The sequence below is a fragment of the Aspergillus udagawae genome, assembly GCF_001078395.1.
Source record: "Aspergillus udagawae IFM 46973 DNA, scaffold_7, whole genome shotgun sequence".
Lineage (NCBI taxonomy): Eukaryota > Fungi > Ascomycota > Eurotiomycetes > Eurotiales > Aspergillaceae > Aspergillus > Aspergillus udagawae.
The window spans coordinates 1,707,126-1,734,874 of record NW_025091270.1 but is presented as its reverse complement, the minus strand read 5'-3'; the positions used below and the strand labels follow the sequence as shown (position 1 = coordinate 1,734,874).

The window sequence follows — 27,749 nt, the reverse complement described above, 5'->3', positions numbered from 1 at the left end:
ATAGAATTGTCTACTCGGAGCTCTGATGCAGCGTAAGGGTGACAATCAGGCCTAAGTCATCACTGACAGTATTTCTTTTCATGGTATAATTCCCGTGGAATATACGCTTCCAGAATGCTGTTTAGTTCAATTCATCGCGATTAAGCAAGGTTGTAAACCTCATGTGGCAAGACTAAAAGCTAATTAGACATGGAATGAATCCACGTTATTCAGAATAAAATTGTATGTGTCATTGCGGAAATCATCCGCCAGCAATGCCCCACGGTCATTGAAGAACTGCATCAGCTGCTGGTCTTCATTCCATTGCGGCCACTCCATGAAATTGCCGCGACGTGAGTTCGGGCTGAGGTCATACACGAAGCTGAGGTAATAAGTATGAATTGCCTTTGATGCATAGTTCGGCAAAATGCCATAAAAAACCTGCAGGATATCACTGGCGTGAAATGTTCCCATGATGGGCGTTCCGTAGTCATACGATGCCAGGTACGACCAGCAGGGCACGTCGGGTGTGATTTCAGTCATGTACCTGAGATATGCACGGCGTGTAAGTGTAAATGTCAGGTCGCCCAACAGAGCTGCCAGTCGTTTGAACTGTGGGTACCAGTTATTGAAGATGCCTGTCCGGAAGGGTGAGCCATCTGTTGTGATATCTGGGTATGTGGCCACCAGCTCCTTGAGCCTGTCCCGCGTTGCCCCGTGGAAATGCTCAGCTAGGTAATCGATGATTTGAGTGGTTGTTGTAATATTTGACTGAAAGAGCGCCAATAACGTCCCTTCATCCTCCTGGTCACCAATGATGATGGGAACAGGTGCATATTTGCCCGCTTTGACCAGAACATCGGGACTAGCGGTTAGTACCTCCCCATCTGGTCGAGGCAAATATGATAAGGCAACCGAACTGTAGCTCAGGAAGCCTGGCACAGAGTTGGCCGCATTTAAAAAGTCTGTATAGTCCAAAGTGCGTAGACACTCCAGGGTATCCGCCGCGGATGAGCATCCAGCATACTCCACGATGGAGTCATACACCTGCTGTCCCTTGACCCCGTCTACTGGATCGGCTGGAACCACACTGCCTGAATTCATTATCGCGCCCCGGAACAATGGTTTTCCCTTGTAGGTATTGTTGCCATCATACATGATCAAGTGATCAAGGACTGAGATGGAGCCTGCTGACTCCCCCCAGATGGTTACCTTATCTGGATCACCGCCAAATGCTGCAATATTATCAGCCACCCACTGCAGGGCGAGGCGTTGGTCCAATAGTCCAAGATTAGCTGCGCCGTCTGCAAGGATCTCCTTTCCAGGCATAAATCCAAATCCTCCCACTCGGTAGTTCATCGCCACAAAGACGATTGGCATGTCCAGGTTAACTGAGCTCGCGACCAGCGAAGTGCCATCATATGCAGCCGTCGCCCCAAACTCAAAGCCACCACCGTAGATCCACACCAGGACCGGTAGCTTCGAGTCTGGTGTTGTACCGGACGGGCGAGCAATATTTAGGGTTAAGCAATCCTCCCCGGCATTTGTTATGGTCTCGAAGAAAGGAATGTTGACTAAGGCGCTCATGATAGAACTTGGGAACTCGCTGTTGTTGGTTGTGAGAAAAAACTGAGGGCATGACTTGGCACTGCCGGTACCATCAATAGTGCCTAGGGATGTCTCAATCGGCTGAGGAGGCTTCAGACGCGAAGAGCCCGTGGGTGGCTGGGCAAAAGGGATGGCATTGAATTTCTCCACCACTCCTAATGAGCCAACAATGGTGGCCGCGGGAGATGCAACTGTGATAGTAGGTGCATTCTGCGAGGCCGCAGCCGCCAGAACAGCGGCAGCTGGGGTAAATAGGAACAGAAGAGCGCGGGTCAGGTTCATTGTGTCCGTCGGCCTGGTCAGCCTATACTCAAAACGACAAGGTGGTCACCGGGAGAAGGCTGTTGGTGTGAAGCTTCAGCCGTGGGAAAGACCAGATCTACTTATACTGCGTTCATTGTCCGACTAACAGCGGAGCTTGTATCTCAATGCACATGATTCCTAGATTTGACCTCGCTGTTCCCAACATGCTGGGTACATACAGAGGAGTTGTCCGCCGGAGGGCCGAGAAAGGAGTTAGACCAGACGAGTCATCGTGCTCATCCACTCCGAAAACAACACCAACCCCTGTAGATCATTGAAGGTACGGAGAACATGACCATAGTCGGCAAGAAAAACCTCGGCCCTGATATTTGGGTGATAATGGGCGAAATACAATCGTGGAAATAAACGCGGCATTGAGACGTAAACGTCGGCATTTCTAGGGCATTCAAAGTTCAAGAACCGAGGCTGGCATGCCATTCCTTAGTGAATTTCCCGAAGAATGCGGAGATACTGCATCGATAATGATGCTGACGCAACCCTTCCAGACGGAGTTGATGGAACCTGTCGAATCAGACAAGGCACATTGCTCAGCAACAAGGGCGGAAGAGGAACTATGGATCCTCCACACAGGTGGCTTACCGCACCATCCCCGAAGATGCATACTGCCTCTTGCAGGACTCTCTCGGCATCACAAAGTTCCTTACCTTATCCGGAGCAGACGATCAAAATCCAGGGCCAGAACCAGAGATCATCGACAGCTGACGACTCGACCCCGCTTCTGCAGGTCCAGGACTCCAGGAATACGAAGCAAGCCAATTCTAACAGCTGCACGCTGAAGCAAATAGAAGGTTTGGCTAGCGAGCCAAGCGCGGTGCGAGTTGCGGACGTCCGGACAGTCTAGACGGTCAAGCCCTTTGGCGCGTCGCGAGCCTTGACTCCTATATCCAGGCTTGGAGACCTCTGTGGATCGGTAAACCCACTAATCTCAACATCAAGAGGCTGTGTAATTTGTGGATCTTCCATCGCGGCAGCCGTCAAGTTTCAATCAATCAGGCGACCCCATATGATTCACAGAACTCCGTCGCTTGGCTTCTGGGTAATCATGCTACTAATCGCAGATCATTACCGTATTCTGCGAAAGGACAAGCTTGTTAGAGATAGACACGCATGCCTTCCTTGGCAAGGTAGCAAGTGGATCGCATCCGAGGTTCAAGTCTCTGCCGGACACGGGATCAAAGCTGTTGATAATACTGGAATCGCTGGCTCATTGGGATGACGAGTCAATCAAGGACTTCGGTAGCAAGGATGTCCCTATTAGACTCGTAGCTCGATTTCCGAAATGGTATCCTGAACTCAGCCAGTACCATCTGGTTCACACTGGCCAAGGTTTAATCAGTCATTTCCCTATATACTCCAGGAAGATTTCTAAATATATCTAGGTAATATGGAGCGTGCTTTGTTGGATGGCATGAAAGCGTTTAACGGACTCGAAGTTGAACAGGGGGTAATAGCGACAGCTATTGACATTGTCGAGTTGAGCATACATAGTACATTATCCACAAGCGCATCCTATCAAGTTGACGGTGCGACATCTCACGGGCGAGGGATTGGCTGCAACCTCCCACGTGGATATCATATCATCCCTCGCTACCTTAAGAACTGTTGTTCTCCATACTGATGTCATGTCCAAGGTCGATTCTGAAATTTTCCATCATGGCAAGACCTTCTGCATTTCGGAATTGGTATGGCATTTCTGTGTGAGTACCAGCACTGACTGTTCCAGATTGGAGAGAATGCCGTATTTTGGTACTACGGCCTTGCAACCGACCTTTATGAGTACGGGTACGGTACCTCTTTCCATTTCTGCCGCTTCTTCCATGGCGAGCCTTTCTCTCAAGCCATTGTCCGCCATGAACACTACCTAGCTCACAGAATGGGCATTAACGCAAGAATGTAAGTGCTGGATGTTGGCTCCGGCGTTGGCGGTCCTGCCCGAGAGATTGTCAAGTTCACCGATGCTAATGTGGTCGGGTTGAACAACAATGACTACCAAATCGAGCGTGCGACTGGTTACACCGAGCGCATGGGATTGAGCCACAAACTCAGCTTCGTTAAAGGAAACTTTATGCAGATGAAAGTCCCCGGTGGCACATTTGACGCGGCCTATGCGATTGAGGCCACAGTCCATGCTCCTGAACTGGAGAGTGTGTACTAGGAAATTTTCCGTGTTCAGAAGCCCGGTGGAGTGTTTGAGGTCTATGAATAGCTTATGGCTGACAAGTATCGTAACGATAATCATGAACACCGAAGGATTCGCCTGGGTATTGATCTGGGTGATGGCATATCCTGTATGGTTAATGGTTTCCGACGGTTCTCGCCGCTTTTAAGAGCGCGGGTTTCGGGTTTCGAGCTTCCGCACAATGGGGATCTGGCTGATCCCCCCTGATTCAATCCCTTGGTACTACCCTCTTGCTGGATCGTTCAAGTACCTAACATCACCCTGGGATATCTTTACTACTGCCCTTATGACTCTGTTGTGTGTCTAGTGCCTGTTTGACGTCATGGTATTTTTAGAAAATTGATGCTGGTTTCATTTCAGTAAAACGCCTTCAGGCTCCATGACGTGCGACACATAGGGCATAGATTTTTGCCTCTCGTTCCTTCTTTCAAGAATAGACATGACAAATATCACGTACGTTCAGATTGTAATCCTTGGCAGATCACCAATCATCCGCCTGCCGATCAGCTTGGCGTTCCGATGGAACTTGATGTTTCACACTAATGGGCGTTCCAGAGAAAAGCCTTGGTCGTGCGGGGGGTTTGGAGGAAGGAATTACGCGTTAAATTTGCATTTCTCTCTCTACTTAGCATTAGCGGCGCCGAAAAATCATGTTATGACTTGACTAAACTAATATCAGAATAGTAGCGGTAGTATATTAATGTTGGATGCGGAAAGACTTTGGAAAACCCCGGCGGCAAGAGCTACTTAGCCCAAGCGCGGAGATAGACTGATCCCAGTTAGCTACCCCCAAATTCTGCGGGCATATTCGATATGGAATAAATCATCCTATGCAATTCAGGATCTTTTAACAGCCATCTTAGGATCTTTGCAATTATTGGAGGGTAAATTGGCTGCTGCTTTAGTCACATGTAACTCTTCATCCTGGGAAAAGCACGACTAGACAGCTTTAATGAAAATTATAAAAAGCTGACGATGTGCCTATGTTACTTTCCAGTCTTGTTTCTCAATCTGTTCACAGGCATTCATTGACATTAATCAAACATGTTTCCACGCCGCGCTTTCAGCCTAGGGCTTGTAGCTATGGGCTCCGTAGTCCTCGCCGGGCCATGCGACATCTATGCCAACGGTGGTTTTCCTTGCGTCGCGGCGCACAGCACTACTCGTGCCCTGTATAGTGCTTACACTAGTGCACTATACCAGGTGATACGAGGCTCCGATGGTGCCAGGATCGACATTTCGCCGCTTTCCGCCGGTGGTGTTGCGGATGCCGATGCCCAGGACACCTTCTGTACCAACACGACCTGCCTTATCTCAATCATTTATGACCAGTCTGGCACTGGTAATCACCTCTACCAGGCCCCACCAGGGTACTTCAGTGGCCCGGATGTCGATGGCTACGATAATATGGCTAGCGCGATTGGTGCACCAGTCACCTTGAATGGTCAGAAGGCGTACGGCGTCTTCATCTCGCCCGGCACTGGCTACTGGAATAACAATGCCACTGGTTTAGCAATAGGCGATGAGGCGGAGGCATGTACGCCGTGCTCGATGGGACACACTACAATGATGCCTGCTGCTTTGACTACGGCAACGCAGAAACCAGCGGCCATGATACGGGCAACGGCCATATGGAGGCCATCTACTATGGGAACTGCGATGTCTGGGGCACTGGCAGCGGCAGCGGCCCTTGGATAATGGCCGATCTAGAGAATGGACTATTTTCTGGTGAAAGCGATGGCTACAACTCTGGGGACCCGTCAATCTCCTACCGATTTATCACTACAATCATCAAGGGAGGGCAAAATCAGTGGGCGATCCGTGGCGCAAATGCTATGTCCGGCTCGCTCTCAACATACTACGAGGGGGCGCACCCGGAAGTGGATGGCTACAACCCTATGAGTAAAGAGGGTGCCTTGGTTCTGGGCATTGGTGGTGACAACAGTAATGGCGCTCAGGGCACATTCTACGAGGGTGTGATAACCTCTGGATATCCAGACGATGACACCGAGGCCAAAGTGCAGGCTGATATCGTTGATGCTGGATACGCCACTACGTCGCTGACTAGCGGCCCGGAGCTGATCGTCAATACAACGATCTCGCTGCAGGTCACCACTAGCGGCTACACGGACCGCTACCTCGCACACACCGGCTCTACTGTCAACACCCAAGTCGTCTCACTGTATAGTAACACGACCACACAACAGCAGGCTAGCTGGAGGGTACGCACCGGCCTTGGAAACAGCGATTGCTTCTCGTTTGAATCCGTCGACACCCCTGGCAGCTACATCCGGCACTCTGGTTTCGAGCTTTACTTAAGCGCAATAGAAGACGCGCAGCGGTTCTATGAAGATGCCACCTTCTGCCCGATGACCGCACTTAGCGGCTCAGGAAACTCTGTTCGATCCTGGAGCTATCCTACACGCTTTATTCGCCACTTCAATAATGTGGGCTACATCGCGAGCAATGGAGGTGTCCAAACGTTCGACGCCGCTAAATCATTCAACGCTGATGCTAGCTGGTTGGTCGTCAGTGGCTTCGCTTCTTGAGTCGTGAACCGATCTTAGGCAAATGGGGAGTTTAGCAGACGAGGTACGGGCCATGTTGGCCAGCTATGGCCGATGTGGGTAGAAGAGATGGAATCCGCTTGCATGATAACGTGTTTCTTTGCGCATAGTTAGTTTCCGGATCTTAAGTCATCATTATCATCTCACGTGGCTACCACTACCAACTGGCTAATGTAATCCCAAGCGACCCACCTTCTGGTTCACAGAGACTGGGGTTAACCGAAAAGTATAATGAGCGGACCATAGTCAGTCCTTCCACAAAACTTATTCAATGTTGTCTCTTAAATTCTCAACGAACGTAAGAAGGTATGTACATAGCCAGAATTTAGTGATTAAGGAGATTAGAGTTGAAAGAAACATTATCGAGCTCACCCCAGAGTGGCCATTCGTTGCCCCAGAAATCTTGTGGGATGAGGTCTTCAGTCACTTGGCCTTGGCTTTGAATGGCAAAACCCTGCACCGCACTACCCCCATCTTCCCCTGCCACCAGCACGTCATCTGGTGTCTGGGAAATCTCGTGCTCCACTGGAGTTCGCGAACGCTCGGTGACGTTGTGTATCGAGGCCATCAGGCCGATGAAGTCATCCCGCGTCTTGCCTAAATACCTAGCCGGGTCTTGACTGTGCCGCTCATAGATGGCCTTGGTGCGCTGGATCGTTGTCCACCAGCCTTGACCAATAGGCCACATGCTGCGGAACTGATCCAAATATGCCAAATTCTTATCCACGAGTACGCCCACGTCGCCACTACGGCCCATGTTCATGTTCGGGAAAGACAGGACATAGATATTCATCGTTGCAGCAGAGAAGTTGCAGAAGCCCGCAAAGGGAGTATAAAGCGGCGCTTCCTCATCAGTCAAGTCAGCAAGTACGCTGGTGATACATGAGGCGGCGTTAAAAAGCTCCTCGGACCTAACCTCCCACCATCCTTCAGGCGCCTTGGCGGTGAAAAGAGGTGGGTCCACAGGACCACAAGGCGTCGAATTCGGCCATGGAAGGAAAGGTATATACTCTCTGTTCAAAAAGAGTATGCTGGAGTGGCAAAACGTGATTTTGTGATCAGCCAACAAGTCTTCAAGAACAGGGAAGAGGAACGCCAATGCTTTTACCTGACGTAGTATATAAGATTCAAATACCCGAATACTTCACCCTTCCCCAAGGACTCGTAGATCCCCACTCTATTGGCTGGGTACCATAGCTTGGGATCCTGAGAATCACGCCATTCCTGAAGCTCTCCACGCATCGTTGCCCATAGCGAAGACTCTTCCCACGGAAAATTCTTACCCAACTGCATGTCTTTCCTGCGTCTACCGCCGCTAATAATCCAACGGTAGATCTTCGTCCAAATATCGAAGCCATGGACCAGAACAGCGTACGAGTAGTCTACCGTCATAGGGTAACGTGACGGGACCATGTAGCGCTGGATGTGTCCCTGCGCAAATGCATAATCTGCGTCTCCGACAGGCCAGTGTGTCGCCATTTCTTCCATTGGGAGGCACAGAGATTGTTGAGACCCTGGGAAAATCAATCTATCCATGATAAAGCAGCTCCACAGAGTGCGGTTGTGAATCTCCCTCTCCAGGCTATCCGATGATGTTAACACCGCTGGTTTTAGCAGCTGCATCATCCTAATAGCCGCACCTGCATGGCAAAAGGCATTAGCTGCTGTCTGCTGTCGGTTGCGCATTTGTTTCCTTGGCTTACCGCTGTACATCCATGCTGCATGGGTATTCCCCTGGCCCCACTCAAACATCGAGACTACTAAGAGGGTTTGAACAACATATATATGTGGAGGTTCGGTAATAGAGAGTCGACGGTGCACTTTGTTCAATGTATCCTCAACGGTGTGATTGGGCTTCGTGAGAGGTAAGCAGAGAACCCTCAAGGCGGAACCAAGCAGTTCTGCCTTTGGCTGCCGATCGCCGGCGTTTTGATGTAGACGACCTCCCAAGTTTCTTAAGTCAAGTGAGAACGTAGGCTTGTGAAGAAACCCAAGTTCTGGAAACTTGCACATGAACAACGTGGCAGTTTGTAGCAGGTTCGGCGCCTTCGGACTGCGCATTTGCAACGCGGATGGGCTCCTATCAGGAGAAGCTCCCTCGGAACGATAAGCTGGCGTATGGGCGGCGACTTCAGCGCTTCTGCCAGCATCTCGGTCCCCATCAACGTCCGTTTGCGGCACGCTGCGTGACGGGCGTGAGTTGATTGTGGCTTCTAATCCATGAAAGACTGGGACACCCACAGACGTGATCGGGCTTTCTTCTTCAGGTTTGGCCCCGACAGCACACATGAGCCCGGTGCTGTCCTTCCAGCCTTAATACAACCGCGGCATGGTGGTGTGCCATCATGAGTGCATTTTACCTTGCACGCTCTTCCACGGTAATAAGTTAGCTTGTATGGATACCAGCTTGCAGCCTCCGTAATTACTGTAAATGAGGTGCGGAAGATGCCGGACACTTAGGCTGCGGAAACACAGCGCCACGTACCTACATCTCATGCATGCAATAGTCGTTCGCACCATGTTTTGTTCACCTTTTTCTTTAGCAGTGAGTCACTTATGTCGGGGCTAGGCAGGTTTCATATCGGATCTTGTGGAGATCCAGACAGAATCGAGAGGCAAGATCAGTTATCAGTGGGCGGGGCCTTAGTCAGCAACCAGTAACCAGCTCTTTTGTCATGTCCACGACCCAAACCGCCACAACCTTAGGAACGGTCAGTCTTTACGGATTGTTATCTTATAAAAAAAATCCCGATTCAAAATAGGGCGGCAAGCTTGAACCGCCTGACTAGCGCTACGAAGAACTTTAACACTAGGTGTATTCTGCGCTGAGGACTATTACTATAGTACATTATATATATACCGTGCTTGGGAAGGGCTGGTATTATTGAGATAGGCTACGATGACGCACTGATACTAGACAGGAGCAATGTTTGATTTTCTGGAACTGTGTCCTGGTTACATGAGATCTGGGGTTCTTAAACCCTTCATGATCAGTCTCAACCAATGTTCTTCCTGTGAAGTTCCCCTTAAACGTGGATTATAACGGCGGCAAGAGGGCACGGAGCGCATGTCAAAATTAACGCCTCCGGAAGCCTTCCGACACACTAGCTAGCATCAAGAAAACATATTGAATAGATGGTGTCTTAGGAACTTTCCGAACTTTCCCTCCGCACGCTATTTTCTACCGGCTTTGGGAAGGGCCATGGCTTTTATTTCCAAGGGGTTATGAACGCACAGGAACTCTCACGAATATTGTCTTAATCTGTGTCCACATCCATGTGCAAACAGTTTCCTACTCTGCGCTTTATTTGGCTACATATCCAGAATCTGGGGTATTTAATGACCTTGAACCACATCACTTTCAAAGTATGGGGGACTGCTTACCGACGAAAATTTCCTGTCCTGTCATCGAAGTGTTCTTAGCGATTGTCACGTACATATCAGCGCAGTCCTCAAGGTCGACCTAGTAGTCCTGCTATTAGCAATGATGGAAGAACTCATTGTCAAAAATAGATGTATATCTAACCTCATGTTTGAGAATGGATTTATTTTTCCACGATTCGATCTCTTCCGTGGAGTATCTCTCGCCCTGCGCACCTGTCAGGAGTTATCATGAAGAAGAAGATATGTTACATACCCAGTCGGTTAACAAAAGCCCTGGGACAACGGCGTTGATGCGGACCATAGGGCCTTGAGATGCTTTCAAACATTTCAAAAGATGCAGACCTACATATCTTGTCCGTAAGCTACCCAGGCCGATAAGCGAATTTTACATACCCGCCGCTTTAGTCACCGAGTATGCCAGGCTGCTTCCAGATGCCATTGCGCCCTAGGCAACATTGAATTAGCGAACGATTAACAAATATTTAGGAGCAGGCTTGAGCCGTACAGCAATGGAAGAAGTTGCGATGAAGACCCCGCCTTCCGGATTACTTTTGAAAGTCGGAAGAGCTTCCCTAAACAGATACAGGTTACTTTTGACATTGCAAGCCCAACACTTTCGGAGAAAGTCAGAACTGCCCCGTCCACTTCAAAGATGGCCGATTTAGGAATCTCACTTTGTCCCATTCAGCTTCGTCTAGAGCATATAAGTCTTCGAAACGAGCAAATTTTGTCCACCCCTGGTATCCTTAGGACTCGAGACGGGTAATAAAAGAAGGAACAGAAACCAGAGCTTACCACATTGGAAATAACGATGTCTAGCCCACCCAATTTTGCTTTAGCCGTCTGAATCACTCTGACGCAATCTTGCTGTATACCGCCATCCTAAGTCACGGGATTGATCAGTTCCTCTACTCCGCTCTCCGTGTTCTCGAGTTCCACCTACCCCTTGTATAGTAACTGCTTTGATTCCGTATTCATTCATAAGTTTAGTAGCAAGAGTATTGGCTCGCTCTTGGCTCGTGAGGTAGTTGATGGCGACATTACAACCCTCCGCAGCGAATTTTGTCCCTATACATGCCCCGAGACCCCTATGACATGCCAATCGTATATCAATGACAGTAGAGGATAATCTTAGTGGAAAAGTATCACCAACCTTGCGCCACCCACAATCAGAACACTTCGGTTTTGGAGCTTGTAGGGCATCGTAACGTTGTAGCTTCCGAGGCTGATATGGGGTATCGCATCGCACCATTTCAATGAGATATTGTAATACTTATATACGATGTACAGAATCCGTCATCGCAATGCAGTTTATGTAACCCAACATTTCCTATTGTACCCCACAACGGGTAAACCTAAATGGGGCAGAGGCGGGGCGAGCCTGGCCTAAGCTTGGACCCTGAGTCTCGGCCAGTTCGCCCCAATCCTAAACCCGAAACCCGAAATACGAAACCCGAGAAATGTGAGACAATATCGGAATCTCGCTGAGTGTACTCCAAGTGTTTTGTCCCTTACAGTCGCCATCGGACGAGCGACACTGCCCGCATAAACTACCACGCCTTCTCAGTAGGTCAGCTTCACTAAGGTTCATCTACTACTGGTGGATAATAGTCGTCCGTCTAGCGCGCAAAGGAGTGCACAGTTTCCAACGACCTCGAAATTTGGGACGTCTTAGCAGCTCGGAGTTTTCGTAAATCCATGAGGGTTAAGCAGAGATTACAAATTCGTGTCAACAACTGAATACTTTGCAACAAGTAATGAAGCTGGGAGAGCCGCCTCTTCGCGTGTGCGGCCTACTCGAATTTTGCATAACAGAAACCGTGACCCACCAGTCGGGTGGAAGGTTCATTATTAACGTCATTAAATTTGCGAACTCCAAGGCCTTCTTCCTGAGGTCTGCTAGCCTTTCAAACTTAAAGCGCTTGCAGTTCATTCTTTTAGTATGGAAGTAGTGATTTGTTAGGAAAATCCTGTCATGTAGAGGTTATATCTGAGCTGAGACGGTCATGGGTTTTACGTTAATTGGACAGTATAGTCACATTATCAGTTTAGCTTACATACGAGTTTTGATTGATCCTTAATCGCGGAATCCGTGGAGAATAGAAGTTGGGAGCCGCATTGGCACCGGCGCAAACAAGGTTCTACCCCCTTGCGATTCAGATGATTTTCCTCAGTCATCGTAGTCGTCGCTTCCAAGAGTTGAGACAGTCTCTCCAGCCTTTCAAGATATAAGCTCTGTGCGTTAAGATCTAATGCTGTAAAGTGTCCGGATTACCTTATGTTTCGAAGGTGGGGCCTCCCTTGTAGAGTACGTTAAATCAGATATTCCTTCTCTGATTGTGATGCATAGTACGTACCGCTCCTGCTTTAACATCTCGGAAAGCACATGGTACAAACTGTTGAACAGAAGAGAGACTTAATACCGTGATAACAATCTGCAACTCATCGATGTTTTTTGGAAGACGTTGTGAGCTCTCACAGAGCTGCCATACAGAACTTTAGAGTACTTTGGATGATGCTGTTGACATCCAACGGTGAAACCGTACTTGTACACTTTATCTGGGCTACATCGGACCGCCGTACTACCTCTAGTGGATCAACATGCCCTGCCCCCCTTTGTGGTTCCTCATATAGGTGTCGTTTCTTGGCCTTATTGACATGTATTATGGAATGAAACTCCATTTTAGGCTATGAAGGAGAGGTATTCTTGTACAAAGTCTTCCACAAAGTCAAGGAAACCTTGAAGCTCGCTCCTAGTTGTTCCCACGATCAAAGCCAGCATGCCGCGCCTAGCCATCCAAAACCCTCTCTGGATAGCCTTAAACCAGAATATGTCCCTTAAAATTCTATCAGATTCGGTCAGTCCATTCTCCAATGCCTCCACGTTTAAAATTTGAGAACCAAACTCTCCGGGAAGAAAGTGGATGTTGCATACGGCGCCAATACCGGTGACCGTCATTTTGGTGCCTCGACACCTGTCAAGTATGCTCTGACGGAACCAGTCACCCATCGAATTGAGCTCAGTACAGATTTCGGCTGTGTAAACAGTAGAGAGTACTGCTAAGCCAACATTCATGGCCAATGTGTTGTTGTTGAATGTTCCAGAGTGGCTGATCGGTCTAACTGGTCTTTCTGGTTCATTCAATTCAGAATTTTGCCTGGGGTCGTATATCGACAGCAACTCTTCCCGTCCACCGAAAACTCCAATCGTCATTCCCCCGGCGATATATTTGCCCAATGTTGTGATATCGGGTTTCAATGCTGTGTTGCTGTGGGGATTGAGAATTGCCGACTGAAGGCCTCCCGGTGCAAGACGAGAAGTCATAACTTCATCCAAGATGAAGAGCATGCCATTGGCTTTTGTGGCAGTTTGAATGGCGTGTAAAAATGCAGCAGTGCCAGGTATACAGCCAGCAGCCCCCTGCATACCTTCCACAAGCACGGCTGCAGCTCTGCCTTTGTTGTCGGAGATTAACCTCTGAGTACCCTCGGTATCGTTGTATTTCCCGATAATCCAGTCACCTTTGTCCACGTTATTTCCCGCGACCCCGTGAACGAAGCTGAGAACGCCACCATGATATGCTCCCGAGAAAACTATGATCTTGGACAATCCAGTTGCACGACGAGCAATACTGATGGCATAGAGATTGGCTTCTGTGCCCGAGTTGCAGAAACGCAGTCGCTCCATCGAGGGAAATCGACGGCAAATTTCCTCAGCAAATCGAGCTTCGGTAACGGTCGTAGCACCAAGATTCAACCCAGTCTTAGAGACGGTGGAAATGATAGTGTCGCGAATTTTCAGGTTAGAGTGACCGCAGAGGCCAGCTGTCATTTCACCAATAAGGTCGAGGTACCTGTGGGCAAGACACTGTAAGATCCTCTGAATAAAATTTTATGGGGGTTAGGGCGTAAATACTCGTGCCCATCCACATCGATCAGCTTATTTCTGTCTCCTCGATCCATACAGATAGGAAACGGGTCTGTATGAAGAACAGAGCGGGTATTTCCTCCTGGCAAAACCGCGAGGGCATGCTGATGCAATTTTCGGGAGACTGGATGGTAGTTCAGGAAGTCTTCAATGAGATTGTCTAGCAATCCTTGTAGTTTCTGGACAGAACCATCAGACCCCTTTGGAGTACCCTGGTAGTCAAAGCTCTTGACTGCATCCATAGGAGATAAGTATTCGCGAAAAGATCCGCTGGTGGCTTGTATTTTGCTTAAGACGTGATAATGGACAATTCAAATAGAAGACCAGGTTAGTGTTTTCAATAAGACGCACTGGCTCTGTAGTGCCAATATGCTGCATGGCAATATTTATCCCTCGAATCTGCCAACAGACTTGGGCCCCCTATCGGACAGGATATCGCCGCTGGTGGCTTGCCCATGTCCCTAGCACATTTGCTGGGTGATCGGGCGAAATCTTCTCGGTTCTCGGTTCTCGGGTTCAAATTTCAGGCGGACTTTCCCTCGGTGATTGGTCCGCAACGGAGAGGGTGCTTGGCATAGAATAGCCTGCCGTTCCAGCAGTCCATCACCAATCTTTTGCATCAATGCCTTGCTTCCTCTATGGGTTAGCTATCTGATTTGATGGGAGTTGCTAGTGCACTGTATGATACACTGTCGCGCGATCTTTCCTTTCCCATTCAGCCTAGGATAGTCTAATCTTGAACGCCGGCATTCAAAGCCTCCTTCGCCTTTCCTCGTGTGTTTGGGTTCATGTCCTTTCATCGCATGCAGTCCTATCTACTCAAATGCATATAAGTAGTCCACTAAAAGGCCTTTCAACTTTACAAAGGCAGAGTTAAGATGAGTAATCAACTCTCGTCAGGATTTAAAACTAGTTGTAAGCACACGTGTTAACAGTATTCGACAAACGCGAAATCCTGCCATTCATTGTGGAATTGTCCTCGTTACGAGCTTAACAGCGACCTTATAGGCCTCTGTCACAACTTCAACTATGTGCCGGATCTCGTGCTCTTTCACCGTGAATGGAGGTGCGATGAGAATGTGATCGCCGCGCACTCCATCTACTGTCCCTGTGCCTGGATAGACAGCCACACCAAGTTTGAGAGCTTCCTTTTGCACCAGAAACCCAAATTGCAGCTTTGGCTCGAATGGGCTTTTCTCTGCTCTGTCTTGCACGAACTCGACAGCATAGAAAAGACCACGGCCCCGGATATCACCAACGTGCTTTTCGTCTCCAAGTTGTTCACGCAGACAGCGCTCGAGGATTGTTCCCATTTTAACACAATTTTCGAGAAGGTCGTCCCGACGAATAATCCTCTGGACTGCAAGTGCTGCTGCACAACTGATGGGATGCGCCTGAAATGTGTGACCGTGATTAAAGGAGCCGGATCCACAATCGAGGACGTCGACCACGTTCTGATGGACCAGGATCCCGGAAATTGGGGCATATCCGCCGCCTAGCCCCTTGCCAATGGTCATGATATCAGGGAAAACAGGGTTTCCATCCTCATCGCGCTCTTGCTCCCAAGCAAACATCGTCCCGGTGCGCCCCGTTCCACACATAATCTCGTCCAGTATAAACAATGCACCGTGCTTTCTGCAAACCGCTCGCATTGCCGCTAGGTATCCAGGTGCAGGCGTGACACAGCCACTGGTAGCACCTACTACCGTCTCAGCGACAAAAGCTATGACAGTATTGGCGCCGACTCTCTGAAATTCAAAATCTAGTTCTGCAGCCAAACGAGCAACGTAGTCCTCGGTCGTTTCGTCTTGCGACTGGTACTGGTACCTGTAGCAGGGACTGACATGACTGACGTTTGGGAGTAGAATCCCGCGGTATGGTTTCAATCGAGATAGGTTGCTCGAGATGGACATACTCCCGAAGGTGTTTCCGTGATACCCCTGCCTTCGGGCTATGAAATGTTTCCGCTCAAAGTCCCCCTTCTCGTAGAAATATTGTCGGGCCAATTTCATCGCACCATCCACAGCCTCGCTGCCGCTGCCGACGAAGAAGGCTTTGCTGATTCCATAAGGCCTGTTCCCCACCAAAATATCTGCTAGTTCTTCTGCGGAGGCAGTGGTGTATGTTGCGGTGTGTACGTATGAGATTGACCGAGCTTGTTCTGACATAGCTGAAAGGACCTCTTGACAACCATGGCCAATGCTTGCGACCGCAGCACCACCACATGCGTCCAAAACCTGTGCTCCATCTTCTAAGGTTATTTTGAGGCCCGAACTGAACGTTGCCAGTAGCGGCTTTTCGTGGAGTGAACGATGTAAAAGGGACGGTTGAGGATGCTCGACCCAGTATGACTTTTGGCTGGGAATAACTCCCGTGAGGGCCGAACGAAAGGTTTCTGGTAGTCCCTTAGCGAAAGTCGACGGTGACATTTGTCATTATTTTGGCAGTTAGGAGAGACCAATGTGCGCTCAGAACCCACATACCATGCAGTTGATTCCACATTACTGTATACACGATAAACAAATCCCCAAGTCGTCTGTCCGAGGAGAGACTGTTAGTATTCGAAGTTTCTTATTTGTTTTCAGCTCCCAAGTATCAAAATGTTGCCCCGATCGTTTCGTATCTCGGATTACAACCAATGCGATGGTCGAGCTGCTGCTGTCGCTGTGCCGCTCGGCGCTCGGGTTTCGGGTTTATCATCTGGAGAGATGATGTTCATTTGGAACCGAGCCGGGATATAGTTCATCTTAAAGACAGAAAAAACCCCCCTCCATTGCGTGGCTTGTAGAGAGGATCACCCACAACCGTCTAGAAGCAATTGAAGACATGAGGATGCGCCAGTAGACATTATCCGCCTAGACTTAGAACTCTAACAATGTCGGTACACCTCAAGATTCCGCAGGCCTGTAGAATAGGAATTGTTTAATCTCACTATTAAATTGGATTTTTAATATCTCTCTTAGTTCTCACATAAGTATTGCTCAAAGTTAGTGGATTTTTGAGGTTTTTTTTTTTTTAGGAGAGGATTACTTAATCATCCTACCTAATGTTTACAGATATCCTCTACGAGAGTCTCGCTGCTTTGTCGACGAGATTTTCCGAGCTCATCTTCAATCTTCGAGTAGGAAAGGCAAGGGTACGTACGTTGCCTTTGACACTCAGGATGCCAGCTCCTTGCTCAAGGAGATGCGCAATGTTGGAATCAATATTGGAAGCTGTGGTGTATCCACTATTCGGCTGCGGCCAATGCTGATCTTTGGGGAGGAGCATATTCCCCTACTGTTGGATGGATTTGAGAAAGTGTTTGCTAGGATCGGAAAATAGCCCGATGCCAACGAATGGCGATGGCCGTATCATCTGTGCGACCACGAGTCTGATCTAACTTGTCTTCAATACAACTTTTTCTGAGTTAGAATCCACTACATCGCCGTCGGCGAACTGTTTTCTCCTGTACAATGGGATTGTCCAATTTGTCGTCCATATGCAACAATGGGTCGCTTTTTGCATCGGGCAGAACGTAGATTCAGTGAATAAATGCTGTGGCTTTTGGCGGGAAAGCGCCCCTGGTACAAGCTTGCATTGATTCAAAACCCAGATCCTAAACACGAGACACTGTAGTAACTCTACACAGGAAGACTCGACTCCGAAATGGGAAGATGAAAGGGGTTGGTCTTGGTCACTGAAACAAAAGAAAGAAAAGGTAAAAAGGGACAGAAAAAAAAAGAAAAGAAAAGAAAAAGAAGAGACGGATGTACATACCCGTAAGCTTAGCTTTAAGTATATACTTTCTAGGGGGGACGCGAAAAGCCTGAGGACTAAATAAATCAAATGACATGGGTTTGGGTGGGCTTTGGCGAGGTCTCGTACAGTCACGTGGCAGCTTGCACCACCCCCCTTTACATTTGTATGATTCCCGCCCATCGACATTAACAGACACTGGCATCAGACTCCTAATGTCATGACACTTTTTTCTTGCATTCTGCCAATTGATGTAATGATCAGCACAATGCTCGTTTAATCCTCACTTCGCGCCTCTCCATACCTCTGTAGCCCCAGCCAGTCACCGCAGTCATGTCCACTCGACCTCATCGGCTCGACAGCGCCAGATCAAAGACGGGATGCATTACATGCAAGTCAGTTGGTTGGCTGATCGCTCGGATTTGATTTGCCGGTATCACTTGCTTATAATAGTATTAAGCCTAACCTTTTTTGCAGAATCCGCCGTGTCAAGTGCGGGGAAGAGAAGCCGCGGTGTTATCGTTGTAGCAGTACCGGCAGACGGTGCGACTACGCTATTGCATCATCATGGGCTTCGAAATCGCTGTCCCTGGATCGTCGCTCAGATGTGAGGTCTAGTATCTTTCCTTTGAGTGACCTCTCCTCGTATCCTTCTGGACAACGCGAACGACGCGCCTTTGAGTATTACTTCCACCGCGCCGCTCCCGCCTTGTCGGGTGTGCTGGACTCGATCTTCTGGCGCGGGACAGTATTGCAGATATGTCGCTCCGAACCGGCCATATGGGATGCCATCATCGCCCTGAGTGCATTATATGAACGCCCACCCGTAACTGACTGCCCACCGTTCTCGTTGCTCGCCATGGCCCCTGTAGCTCGAGAGCTACGGCACCTCCAAGCGCTCTCTTGGTACTCCCGTTCACTGGAGAGTCTGCAAAAACGGCTCCAGAAGCCAACACTGGACCCTGCAGTTGCCCTGCTCAGCTGCTTACTCTTTATAACCATCGAGCTCCTGCAGGGAAACATGTCTGCGGCTGTTACGCTTTACCGACAAGGGATGAACATGATCGCAAATAATGACGCATTAGTCGCAGAGACACCCCGGTCCACTATTTTATCCGGAGAATTCCATACGGTGGTTGCACCAGTCTTCGCTCGCATGGGCGCATTGACTCTAATTCTAGCTGGAGTGGCCCCAATCCAACAGTCACCCGCGGATATCATACTCAACCAAGGCTTCTCCACGCTGACCGAGGCACGAACTGCCCTCTACACCCTCCTAACAGCATGGAAGCTCCTTAACCAGGAAGCAAAGCAAGCTCAAACCTCCAATTATAACGGAGAAAACCAAATCCTCATCTGCAACACCCTATATACGCAAAAGCAGGCCCTCGAATCCCGTCTCCTAGCATGGCACCGCGCCTTCCAAACAATAAAACCTGACCCCACCCTATCATCAACCTCACACAGCGGCGTCTCCTCCACCCTCCAAATGACCTACCTAAGCATCCTCATAGAGACACGCACATGCCTCGCCGAGACGGAAACAGACTACATTGCACATGAATCCGACTTTGCACACATCCTGTCCCTCGCCCCCGCCGCACTGGCCATCACCACCATTGCTGATGGTGACAGCCAACCGCCTTTCACCTTTGAGATGGGCGTCGGCCTACTCCTGTTCATAACCGCGCTAAAATGCCGATCGCCAGCGTTGCGGAGGGAGGCGTTACGGTGTCTGCGGCTTGCGCCGCCGGTGCAGAGCTTGTACATGTGTCGGCCGTCGGCGCATGTGGTGGCTGCTCTGGTGTCGCTGGAGGAGGAACTGGATCCGAGTGGAAGAGGCGTGATGTCGTTGGAGGAGGTGTTGGGTTCGTCTGGTCGAAGGCCGAGGGCAGATTGTCTTGTAAGGGATTTTGGAGTGGTGAGCTCGAGAGCTAAGGAGGGGCGATGGCAGGCGTGGTTGAAATATCGTCGTGGGTGCGTGAAGGGGGGAAAGTGGATGATGGTTCTTTTGCCTGAGGTTGGGGCGGAAGCTTAGCGTGATATACTTGCATACGAAATCGTTATAGGTAGGTGACTGAGTCAAACTCTTCGCCCCGTTCACCTGAAGCTGGCCTGAACCACCTGAACCTCAATAATGCGCACCCAGTGACCTTTTTTCCAGCAGCACTCTCCAGATTTGTGATGTATCTTTCGTAGGCCAACAGTAGCTGCTTATCTCACAAGTCACTATGGAAAAAGCCTACTTCAAAAGGGGTACAAAGCCCTTACAAATAGCTTATCTTTAACCTCAGGCCACTTGAACTTGATTGGAAGATGCATCAGTCGGCCTTTCCGTTAATGCATGGATTCTTCATGTGCTCCTATGCATTATATGTCTCTAGACAGGCCCTGAGCGCAAGTCACCATCCCCTGTGGGCGTTAAATTGACGAGTGCGGTCTTGGGCCCGATGGCCACATCAATGCAAATATGACACGAAAAGCGACCGCGTGTTTCCGTAGGACCTCCATGCAAATGATATTTCATTGGCAACGGAGCCCAGCCCACTACATCAAGGAGCAGATTATTTTCTCGTCAAGTAATTCACCAGTTTTCTATGCTATTCGAAGTTGGGGCTGCCGGCCTTTCCCCCTTTTTTATAGCCACCCCCACGAACGAGTCGCTTCAATGGTGCGAGTGTGAATTTGAAGTCTTTCAGCAAGTCTACCCATCATTCACGTATCCAGACGGCTTCAAGGACAAATTTCTCATAAGCCGCAATAAGATCAGTGATGGTGGTGTTATGCACGACCTTGTGGACTAGTGGCGTGCTACCAAACTTAGCGTTTTCAACCAGAAATTCAAACCTCATGTAATGGCTCAGTCTCTCTGCTCCCGCTGGCTCTCTCGGAGCCTGTAGTCCTATTCCTCCACGATGCAGGATGGTCGAAACGTCGACGCCTTTCTTCGAGAGCTCAACGAGCTGCAATTCGTCACCTCCCACAGCAATGTCAGCGATGCAGTACGTGGGCACAAGTGTGCTGCTGTTCAACTCCGCGCCAACAGCTATAGGGCACATCCTTGATCGTTACGTTATTATCTATGCTTTTGTCACACACGTTGAGAAGATTCAAAGGGCCGCGTAAGTGTCCCCCCAAGTCTTGTCTTCTGAGTCCTGCCAGGCCAAGACATGCACTGGCCTCTGCTGCATGAGAACCTAGCCATTGCAGTTACGTAGAATGTACTATGTTGTACCTTGCTGAACGGCTATGGTCTAGCTTGTATGGGAGATGAGAAAATGTCGCACTGCGGTAAGGCTATCAAGTACAGCAAAATCCTTCTGGGCTTCGTGCATTAGACGGACAAATGGGATCTGTCCAGGTTTGTTGCCTCAAACTATTGGACGATAGATATTACCTGTTTCTGGGTGACAAACAAGAGGCATCGGTAGGTTATCAACTCTAGGATCGTATTAGTCAATATGTGGCCCGGACGGGCCATTGACATTAATGGTATTCTAAGCGGCATTAAGTCGTATCATTCTGGTTTTGTCTCCAGACTGAGACTGCATGGGGGCTGGAGTTCTTGACGGTATATATTCCAGGCCAATCTCACTATCGGAGAGTCCTCGCTACACCCTCATACATATCCGCTGTTATTTGGCAAACTTATAAAGCCTATATCAACCATGACTGACTATGGAGTGAGTAATATTCCCACAGCTCAAAAGATCTGGTTGACGCCGTAGCAGCCCGAACTCCCCGTCCCGGACTACAATCTCGGAGGGTATACACTCGAAGAAGCGATCATGCAGTCGAACGCTACGCTTGCCGCACAACTCATCGCTGCCGGCGCCAATGTCAACCAAACTGATGCCAGGGGCAAAACCCTTCTCATGCTGGCTGCCTCTGTAGGAAATGAGTCTGTCCTAAAACTTCTTCTACAGAAGGGAGCAAAAATAAACGCCGTGGACTGCCACGGCCGGACAGCGTTGCACCGGGCTGCTATTGATGATGAGACTACCCGTATCTTAGTCGACCGTGGAGCCCACGTGAATAAGCAGGACAATAATGGCAAGACGGCTATGCATCTTGCCGTCGAGGATGATGAAAGGGGAGTGGTTCATGTCTTGCTTCAGGGGGGCGCTGATCCTGATCGAAAAGATAATAAAGGAAGGACGCCCAGAGGGTTGGCGAAGAAGTATGGGAACAAGAAAATTTTACGGTTGATCGAGGCTTTTGACGATGATGACGATGATTGAACGTGGGGCTGGTGTCCATACTTTCGTACCAGGGAATAAGACGAATGAGATGGATATGTATTCAACATAGCATGTCCGTTCAAAGGCTGACTGGTGCTGGAAAATTGTCCTGACAATTATGCCGCCATTAGCTTATCTAATAAACGTAGCATTTCATCTATAATCCGACAGTTATGGGATCTCATTTCTCTCTTGGTACCTAGGGCTCCATTGCGGGATCTCATCATGCCAGTGCGGCTTGCTGCAAGGCAGTCACTCTGCCAGACAAGGGGGTCTGTCCCTGCAAGCGAGCAAACACTGAATGCCAGAGTACATTAGTAGCTACAGGGAAATACAACCCGAATATTCCGCTGTTCTGTTCTTATCATTATCCATAGGAGAAACGAGCGTCATCTACTAGCCTCTTTCTCTGCGCGGGGTTATGACGAATCGACATGGGGGTAGATAAAAGACGTGGCCGCAGCTGTAGAATGTGCTCATGGGACGGGGTCATATGGCCTTCCGCCCGCTGGTATCTTAGGAACCATCTTGTCAGCCTTTCAGCAGCTTTGGGGAGTTGTGGACTTTCCGTACTTGTTGGGCTCTGAAAATTTCCCCCAGACACAATCGACGTGTGCATGGATCGGGCCTCCCGATCGCCGCCTCATTTCAGCCTTGCGTCAATGTCAACCTCCATTAACTAAAGGGACAGAATCGGTGGGCTAGAACGCGTGTTGGTATTACTAGACTCGACCCATTCTGGAATCGTTAAGATTACCCCTCTAGTCCCCATGCCCCTTCTTTTGCGGAACGAATCGCTACATACTATTCTAGTTTTGATCTTTGCGAACCGTCCAGGTTTATAAGAATACCCTCAAGGAAAATCCTTATCGACGTGCTCTGAAATATAACAAACAACGGCAATAACAACACCTGGCCCACATTATTTGAGCATGGTGATCAAGAAGCTTTTGAACGGGGCCGTCTACAACGGCGACTGGCACAATTCCCAGCCCGAAGGCTACGGGGTGATGAACTACACCGACGGCTCCCGGTACGAGGGCACCTGGCGCGAGGGCCAACGGGACGGCAACGGAAAATACGTTTGCTCTGACTATGAATTCCACGGGGCCTGGCGAGACGACCAACCCAATGGACAAGGGGTCAAGACCTGGAAGGCGGGAAGAGTGTATGACGGGTGGTTTGTGAACGGGCTTCGTGAGGGTTCCGGTACTATGACATGGACCAACACCGGGAGAAAATATGCTGGTCAGTGGAAGGGAGACCGCATGAGCGGGCGGGGGGTGTGTCACTGGCCAGATGGGTCGTGGTACGAAGGGGAATGGGACGGTATGAAACGGGTGGGGAAGGGGGTGGCTTTTCTTCGATATGAGAACAGTGGAGATACCTATGAGGGCTCAGTCTTGAATGGGGAGAGACATGGTCATGGCAAGTATACGTATGAGGATGGATCGAAGTATACGGGGCTGTACGAGAAGGGACTGAAGCATGGTGTGGGGACTTTGGTCACTGCGACTCATGTCTTCAGGGGGACCTGGAAGCACAACAAGCGTGATGGGGAATTTACAGTTACAGAACTGGCCACTGGGGTCAAGTCCAAGGTGCGATATAAGAACGGGAAGAAACAGTAGATATCATCAATAGTTTGCGCCGGAGTTCCAAACCTAATGTAGTCTGTTTATCCAGACGATTTCACACCGTCAAGGATCACGATCTCACGTATGAGGGATTCAAATCCTCAAGAGTTGTCTACGCTTCTAGAGCCTCAAGTCCGTTATAGTGACAATTATCAGGAAGTGTGTTCTTGGATAGAGCAAATGGATCACAATTATCATTCGTACCCGTGTACCGCTATAGTGGTGGTAGAAGTAGTATCGGCAGAACTCCATACTCGCCGAAGTCAGATAGAGCTGCATGTCCTCTCTTGCTGTACACAGTGACACTAGTGGCTGGATGGACGATAATGCATCTTTACCGTGAAGGATGTAAGCTACAGCGACTTAGAGGAGCTTTGCTTTCGTTCCAATACTCCACTTCAGAGACAGTGCACTACATATACGCGTCCACCACATTGCGTTCAGTCCTAGTGTTGTCCACCATGCGGAAGCTGCAAGGGAGGCTTCTGTTCCACATTACTCATGGAGGTCATTATACGTCTGGGTTTTGGTAAGTGTCCGGTAGCATACGTACATAAATGCCAACCTATTCAAATAGACCGGGGCAAGCCTTGCAACTCATGATCCGGACCGCTCCTCTTTTTATTTGGGATCATTTGGTTGGCCCCCGGAATCAAATGGTTCGAAAGAAATCCCGCATATCCGATACTATCCTCGTAATCACGGCGGATTACTCGCCTTGGAGCTAGACGCTGAAAGTGATGGTACGCGGGTGGCCTACCATCTCTGGCTTCAGCTGAAGCCCGGAGGAATTGCAAGGATCCCAAACTGAGTCAGATTTTAGTCTGGCTGGTTGCAAATCCTAAATTGTTCAAGTACGATAATTTCCTGCTATACTGAAACTTTCGAGCTTTGAGCAAGACTTTGACCTGATCCCACCTACGTCGATAGACCATTCGTTCATAAAATACCCAATGCCTACCCAATCCATCCTTTGCGTTTATCTCGCACCATTGCTGTTGTTTACGTCCACGTTTTACACTATTACTGCGGTACTGTGCCATCAATGGCCACACATCAGTCTCCTCACGACACAGGCCTAGCCCTTGTGAGCGGAGTCGCTGGTCTAACAGTTGGTGGTATGTCTTTGCCTCTCCATTTAGCTCTTCGCGACACAAACTGACGTCGCTGGAGACCATCTTCATTCACAATCTGCGCATCAAATGACATCGTCACCCTCGTTTGTTGACTCTCTCCCGCCCTATCTCCGCATGCGAGTCACCCAACTTCAAGCCCTCCAACGCCAACAGGATATTATCCACACGAAGCTGCAGAGAGAGATCCAGGCGCTTCAGAAGACATACTGTCTCCAATACTATCCCCTTTACCAAAAACGCTTTGAGATTATTACAGGTCACACAGACCCCAGCCACGGCCATGAACCTCTGGGCATTCCGGATTTCTGGCTGACGGCCATGAAGAATCACCCCGATATTGGGATGAGGATCAACGAGGATGGCGATGAGAGAGCGTTAAAATACTTGACGAATATTCAAGTGGAGCACCTGGAAGACTTCGATTTTGCTTTGATATTCCACTTTACGCCGAATGAGTTCTTTTCGAATTTGGCGCTACGGGCAACGTTCTCATATCAGAAGGAGTTTATGGGGGACCGGCCGGATCCGCTGGAGGCGAAGGGGGACCACATAGATTGGAAGCCGGGGAAACAACTCACTAGGCATTGTGGAGGTAAGCGATCGGAATCCGCGGGGATATTGTTGGTGTGTGCCTATTCGTAATGATATTCCACACAGGAAATGAGAACGCGGACGAAGAAAATGAATCGGGTTCCTTTTTTGACTTTTTCTCTCCTACTGCCGTCCCAGCGGAAGGGGACAAGGAAGAAAGGGAGGAAGATGAACTCCTGCTCTGGATGGATTTCGAATTGGCAGAGCTGTTCAAGAATGAGCTGGTCCCGAGAGCAGTGGAATGGTATACTGGGGATGCTGAAAGTGAAGACGAGGATGAGGATGACGATGACGATGACGATGACGATGAAGGCAGCGAAGACGACAGTGAAGACGACAGCGAAGGCGACAGTGAAGGCGACAGTGAAAACGACAGTGAAAACGACAGTGAAAACGACAGTGAAAACGACAGTGAAAACGATAGCGAGGACGATAGCGACGGAGACCGCGAGGACGACAGCGAAGATGCGGAAGATGCAGAGAATAGTGATGAGGCCAGTCGCCGGCTTCGACAACGCCGGCAACTGCAGATGCCACAGCGGCGCATGTGAGATTTGAGATGCCTTCTTTATTTACGTTTCTAAGTCTGCCATGCATCCTCTTCGATGTGCTGAATAATGTTTTTAAAATGGCTTAGCCATTCCGTATCCGACGATATTGGTCTACTTCGGATAATTATGTGCTGTGGATTCGTATCTCCGCGTACTGTTCTGGTCGATAGCTAACTTCTAAAGCGTACGTCTCGTTTCTGTCAAGAAGCTACACACGATAACCTGCACAGTATGCTCAAACGGGTAGCCCTCAAACCAGATTACAATAAGGATCACCTGTATTATGTAACCCTATCTTTACAGTACACCTGTTTGCTTCCTTCCCAATGAGTATGTGAGGTGGTGGCGGCAGATGCTATCGGAATGAGGGAAATGCAGCAAATGATGTGATAGTGGCTTGCAGATGTTGTCGGGCTCTCCAGTCGATTTCCCAATCGTCGAGGCTGGGCATGCAGCAAAGACAGCTCCTTCGCTTGAGAAATGCCAAACCCCGTTCACGCATAACGGTAACCCCGCTGGATGAAATTCCGAACCCGCGCATCCAGGTCGATGAGCCAGGGATACATCGTCTGAATTTGCCCAGCTTGCATGTAGCCACGAAGCTGGGCGAGTGAGTCCCCGCACCCCTTGATGAATAACCTGAGACCGCCATCATCGCTGCACTTTTTCCTCAATTGGTCCAGCTCATCCTTTAGATGTTTTTTCTTTTTTTTAAGGTCTTCTTTGTCATCCTTGAGCTTTTTGTTTCTCTTTTTCAGGCTCTTATTGTCACCTGTGAGCTTTCCGTTTCGATCATTTAGTTGGTCAACTTCGTCTTGGCTAGGGCCTGCAGATTTCGGCCTATCAGTGACTCGTCGATCCAACGGCAGTGATCGGAACAGTCGGAAGAGAACGAGCGTTGCGCGAGTCAATCAGAATCGCAGCAATAGGCAATAAATACGATATGACTTACCGACCCGCCTGAACTCAAATGACGAGACTCTCGATCGCGGAGAGGTCATCTTTGTCAAGACAAGTGGCGTGGTATTTTTCATATTGTTAACGGTATAGACCTTCTGGCCTCCCCGACTCCTACTCAGCATTGTGTTAGCATTGTGTCAGCATTTGCGATGGAGAAGTGATGCCCAGGGGCACCGCAAGACAACAGACCTGCCCTCCGTGATTTTGAACATGCTAGTCTTGTTCTTTTCTATCCCAGGATTGCCGGCAATCGGTTTGACGGGATAAGTATTGTCGCTGCTGTCGTATGTCACGATGGTGTTCTTGTTGCGGCCGTAAATGGCGTATTTGTCTCCGGACAGGTGATGAAGATAGAAGATCTGCCTCGACATGCGGCTGCTTGCAAATGAGTTTTGCGTTAAGGTTGCTGTTCGCGTCAGCACTTCGGTGTCGTTGAGGAAGATGATATACAAGCCGCTGGTAAGCATTTTGGCGTAGGGATAATAGAGGCGAAGCTAGTCGGATAGGTCGGAGAGTCGATATAAATACGCTGGAATATGGAAATGTTTGAGACTACACAATGTCATGCTTTGATGCGATTCCAGGCGCAATAATATATTGTAGGTTCCACGGGTTAGACATGGACACGATCACCGTTCTTCGGGCATCAGCATCCCTCAGATGACGACGCATGGCTGTATGTGGCAGTCAGCTTCACGCTATTTGAAACTTACCGAGTGTGCTAGCCCAAGTTGTGCAGACTGTCCAGTGCCTCACGCGTTCACTTCCCTACGGGGTTAGGCAATTATCTCCGGATGCGCATTCTGTGCCTCACTGAGCCATCTTGAGGCTACTGGCATCGTATAGATCTGAGCAGTAGATAAATTTAGAGCACTGCAGTGGTTCCCACCAAGCTTCCCGCATCAGAGAGATCCACTCTTTGTGGA

The 27,749-nt window shown here is 49.3% G+C and overlaps 11 protein-coding genes across 11 annotated transcripts; 6 read left to right on the top strand and 5 right to left on the bottom strand.

Moving 5' to 3' along the window:
- Positions 1-183: 183 nt before the first annotated feature.
- On the bottom strand, positions 184-1,869 carry Aud_009267 (uncharacterized protein; the record flags this gene model as incomplete). Its single annotated transcript, XM_043294125.1, has 1 exon — positions 184-1,869. The coding sequence occupies one exon, from the start codon at positions 1,867-1,869 to the stop codon at positions 184-186; it is 1,686 nt and encodes a 561-aa protein (XP_043150060.1).
- Positions 1,870-3,533: 1,664 nt separating this feature from the next.
- On the top strand, positions 3,534-4,066 carry Aud_009266 (SAM-dependent methyltransferase; the record flags this gene model as incomplete). The annotated part of the gene is made up of 3 exons (XM_043294124.1): positions 3,534-3,593; positions 3,635-3,698; positions 3,810-4,066. The coding sequence occupies 3 exons, from the start codon at positions 3,534-3,536 to the stop codon at positions 4,064-4,066; spliced, it is 381 nt and encodes a 126-aa protein (XP_043150059.1).
- A 1,068-nt stretch (positions 4,067-5,134) lies between these two features.
- Positions 5,135-6,639, top strand: Aud_009265 (alpha-L-arabinofuranosidase B; the record flags this gene model as incomplete). The annotated part of the gene is made up of 2 exons (XM_043294123.1): positions 5,135-5,597; positions 5,618-6,639. The coding sequence occupies 2 exons, from the start codon at positions 5,135-5,137 to the stop codon at positions 6,637-6,639; spliced, it is 1,485 nt and encodes a 494-aa protein (XP_043150058.1).
- A 343-nt stretch (positions 6,640-6,982) lies between these two features.
- On the bottom strand, positions 6,983-11,244 carry Aud_009264 (uncharacterized protein; the record flags this gene model as incomplete). The annotated part of the gene is made up of 12 exons (XM_043294122.1): positions 6,983-7,670; positions 7,793-8,297; positions 8,361-8,969; positions 10,042-10,120; positions 10,184-10,246; positions 10,295-10,383; positions 10,435-10,486; positions 10,547-10,654; positions 10,716-10,778; positions 10,837-10,923; positions 10,985-11,129; positions 11,195-11,244. 12 exons carry the CDS (start codon positions 11,242-11,244, stop codon positions 6,983-6,985), a joined length of 2,538 nt encoding a protein of 845 aa, XP_043150057.1.
- Positions 11,245-12,724: 1,480 nt separating this feature from the next.
- On the bottom strand, positions 12,725-13,873 carry Aud_009263 (uncharacterized protein; the record flags this gene model as incomplete). Its single annotated transcript, XM_043294121.1, has 1 exon — positions 12,725-13,873. One exon carries the CDS (start codon positions 13,871-13,873, stop codon positions 12,725-12,727), a length of 1,149 nt encoding a protein of 382 aa, XP_043150056.1.
- A 1,058-nt stretch (positions 13,874-14,931) lies between these two features.
- Aud_009262 (uncharacterized protein) lies at positions 14,932-16,398 on the bottom strand (the record flags this gene model as incomplete). The annotated part of the gene is made up of 1 exon (XM_043294120.1): positions 14,932-16,398. The coding sequence occupies one exon, from the start codon at positions 16,396-16,398 to the stop codon at positions 14,932-14,934; it is 1,467 nt and encodes a 488-aa protein (XP_043150055.1).
- Positions 16,399-18,040: 1,642 nt separating this feature from the next.
- Aud_009261 (Zn(II)2Cys6 transcription factor) lies at positions 18,041-19,745 on the top strand (the record flags this gene model as incomplete). Its single annotated transcript, XM_043294119.1, has 2 exons — positions 18,041-18,102; positions 18,185-19,745. 2 exons carry the CDS (start codon positions 18,041-18,043, stop codon positions 19,743-19,745), a joined length of 1,623 nt encoding a protein of 540 aa, XP_043150054.1.
- Positions 19,746-21,375: 1,630 nt separating this feature from the next.
- Positions 21,376-21,948, top strand: Aud_009260 (ankyrin repeat domain-containing protein; the record flags this gene model as incomplete). Its single annotated transcript, XM_043294118.1, has 2 exons — positions 21,376-21,390; positions 21,439-21,948. 2 exons carry the CDS (start codon positions 21,376-21,378, stop codon positions 21,946-21,948), a joined length of 525 nt encoding a protein of 174 aa, XP_043150053.1.
- Positions 21,949-22,880: 932 nt separating this feature from the next.
- On the top strand, positions 22,881-23,579 carry Aud_009259 (uncharacterized protein; the record flags this gene model as incomplete). Its single annotated transcript, XM_043294117.1, has 1 exon — positions 22,881-23,579. One exon carries the CDS (start codon positions 22,881-22,883, stop codon positions 23,577-23,579), a length of 699 nt encoding a protein of 232 aa, XP_043150052.1.
- Positions 23,580-24,630: 1,051 nt separating this feature from the next.
- Positions 24,631-25,863, top strand: Aud_009258 (NAP domain-containing protein; the record flags this gene model as incomplete). Its single annotated transcript, XM_043294116.1, has 3 exons — positions 24,631-24,703; positions 24,759-25,313; positions 25,379-25,863. The coding sequence occupies 3 exons, from the start codon at positions 24,631-24,633 to the stop codon at positions 25,861-25,863; spliced, it is 1,113 nt and encodes a 370-aa protein (XP_043150051.1).
- Positions 25,864-26,357: 494 nt separating this feature from the next.
- Aud_009257 (uncharacterized protein) lies at positions 26,358-27,290 on the bottom strand (the record flags this gene model as incomplete). Its single annotated transcript, XM_043294115.1, has 3 exons — positions 26,358-26,689; positions 26,816-26,934; positions 27,013-27,290. The coding sequence occupies 3 exons, from the start codon at positions 27,288-27,290 to the stop codon at positions 26,358-26,360; spliced, it is 729 nt and encodes a 242-aa protein (XP_043150050.1).
- Positions 27,291-27,749: the final 459 nt, after the last annotated feature.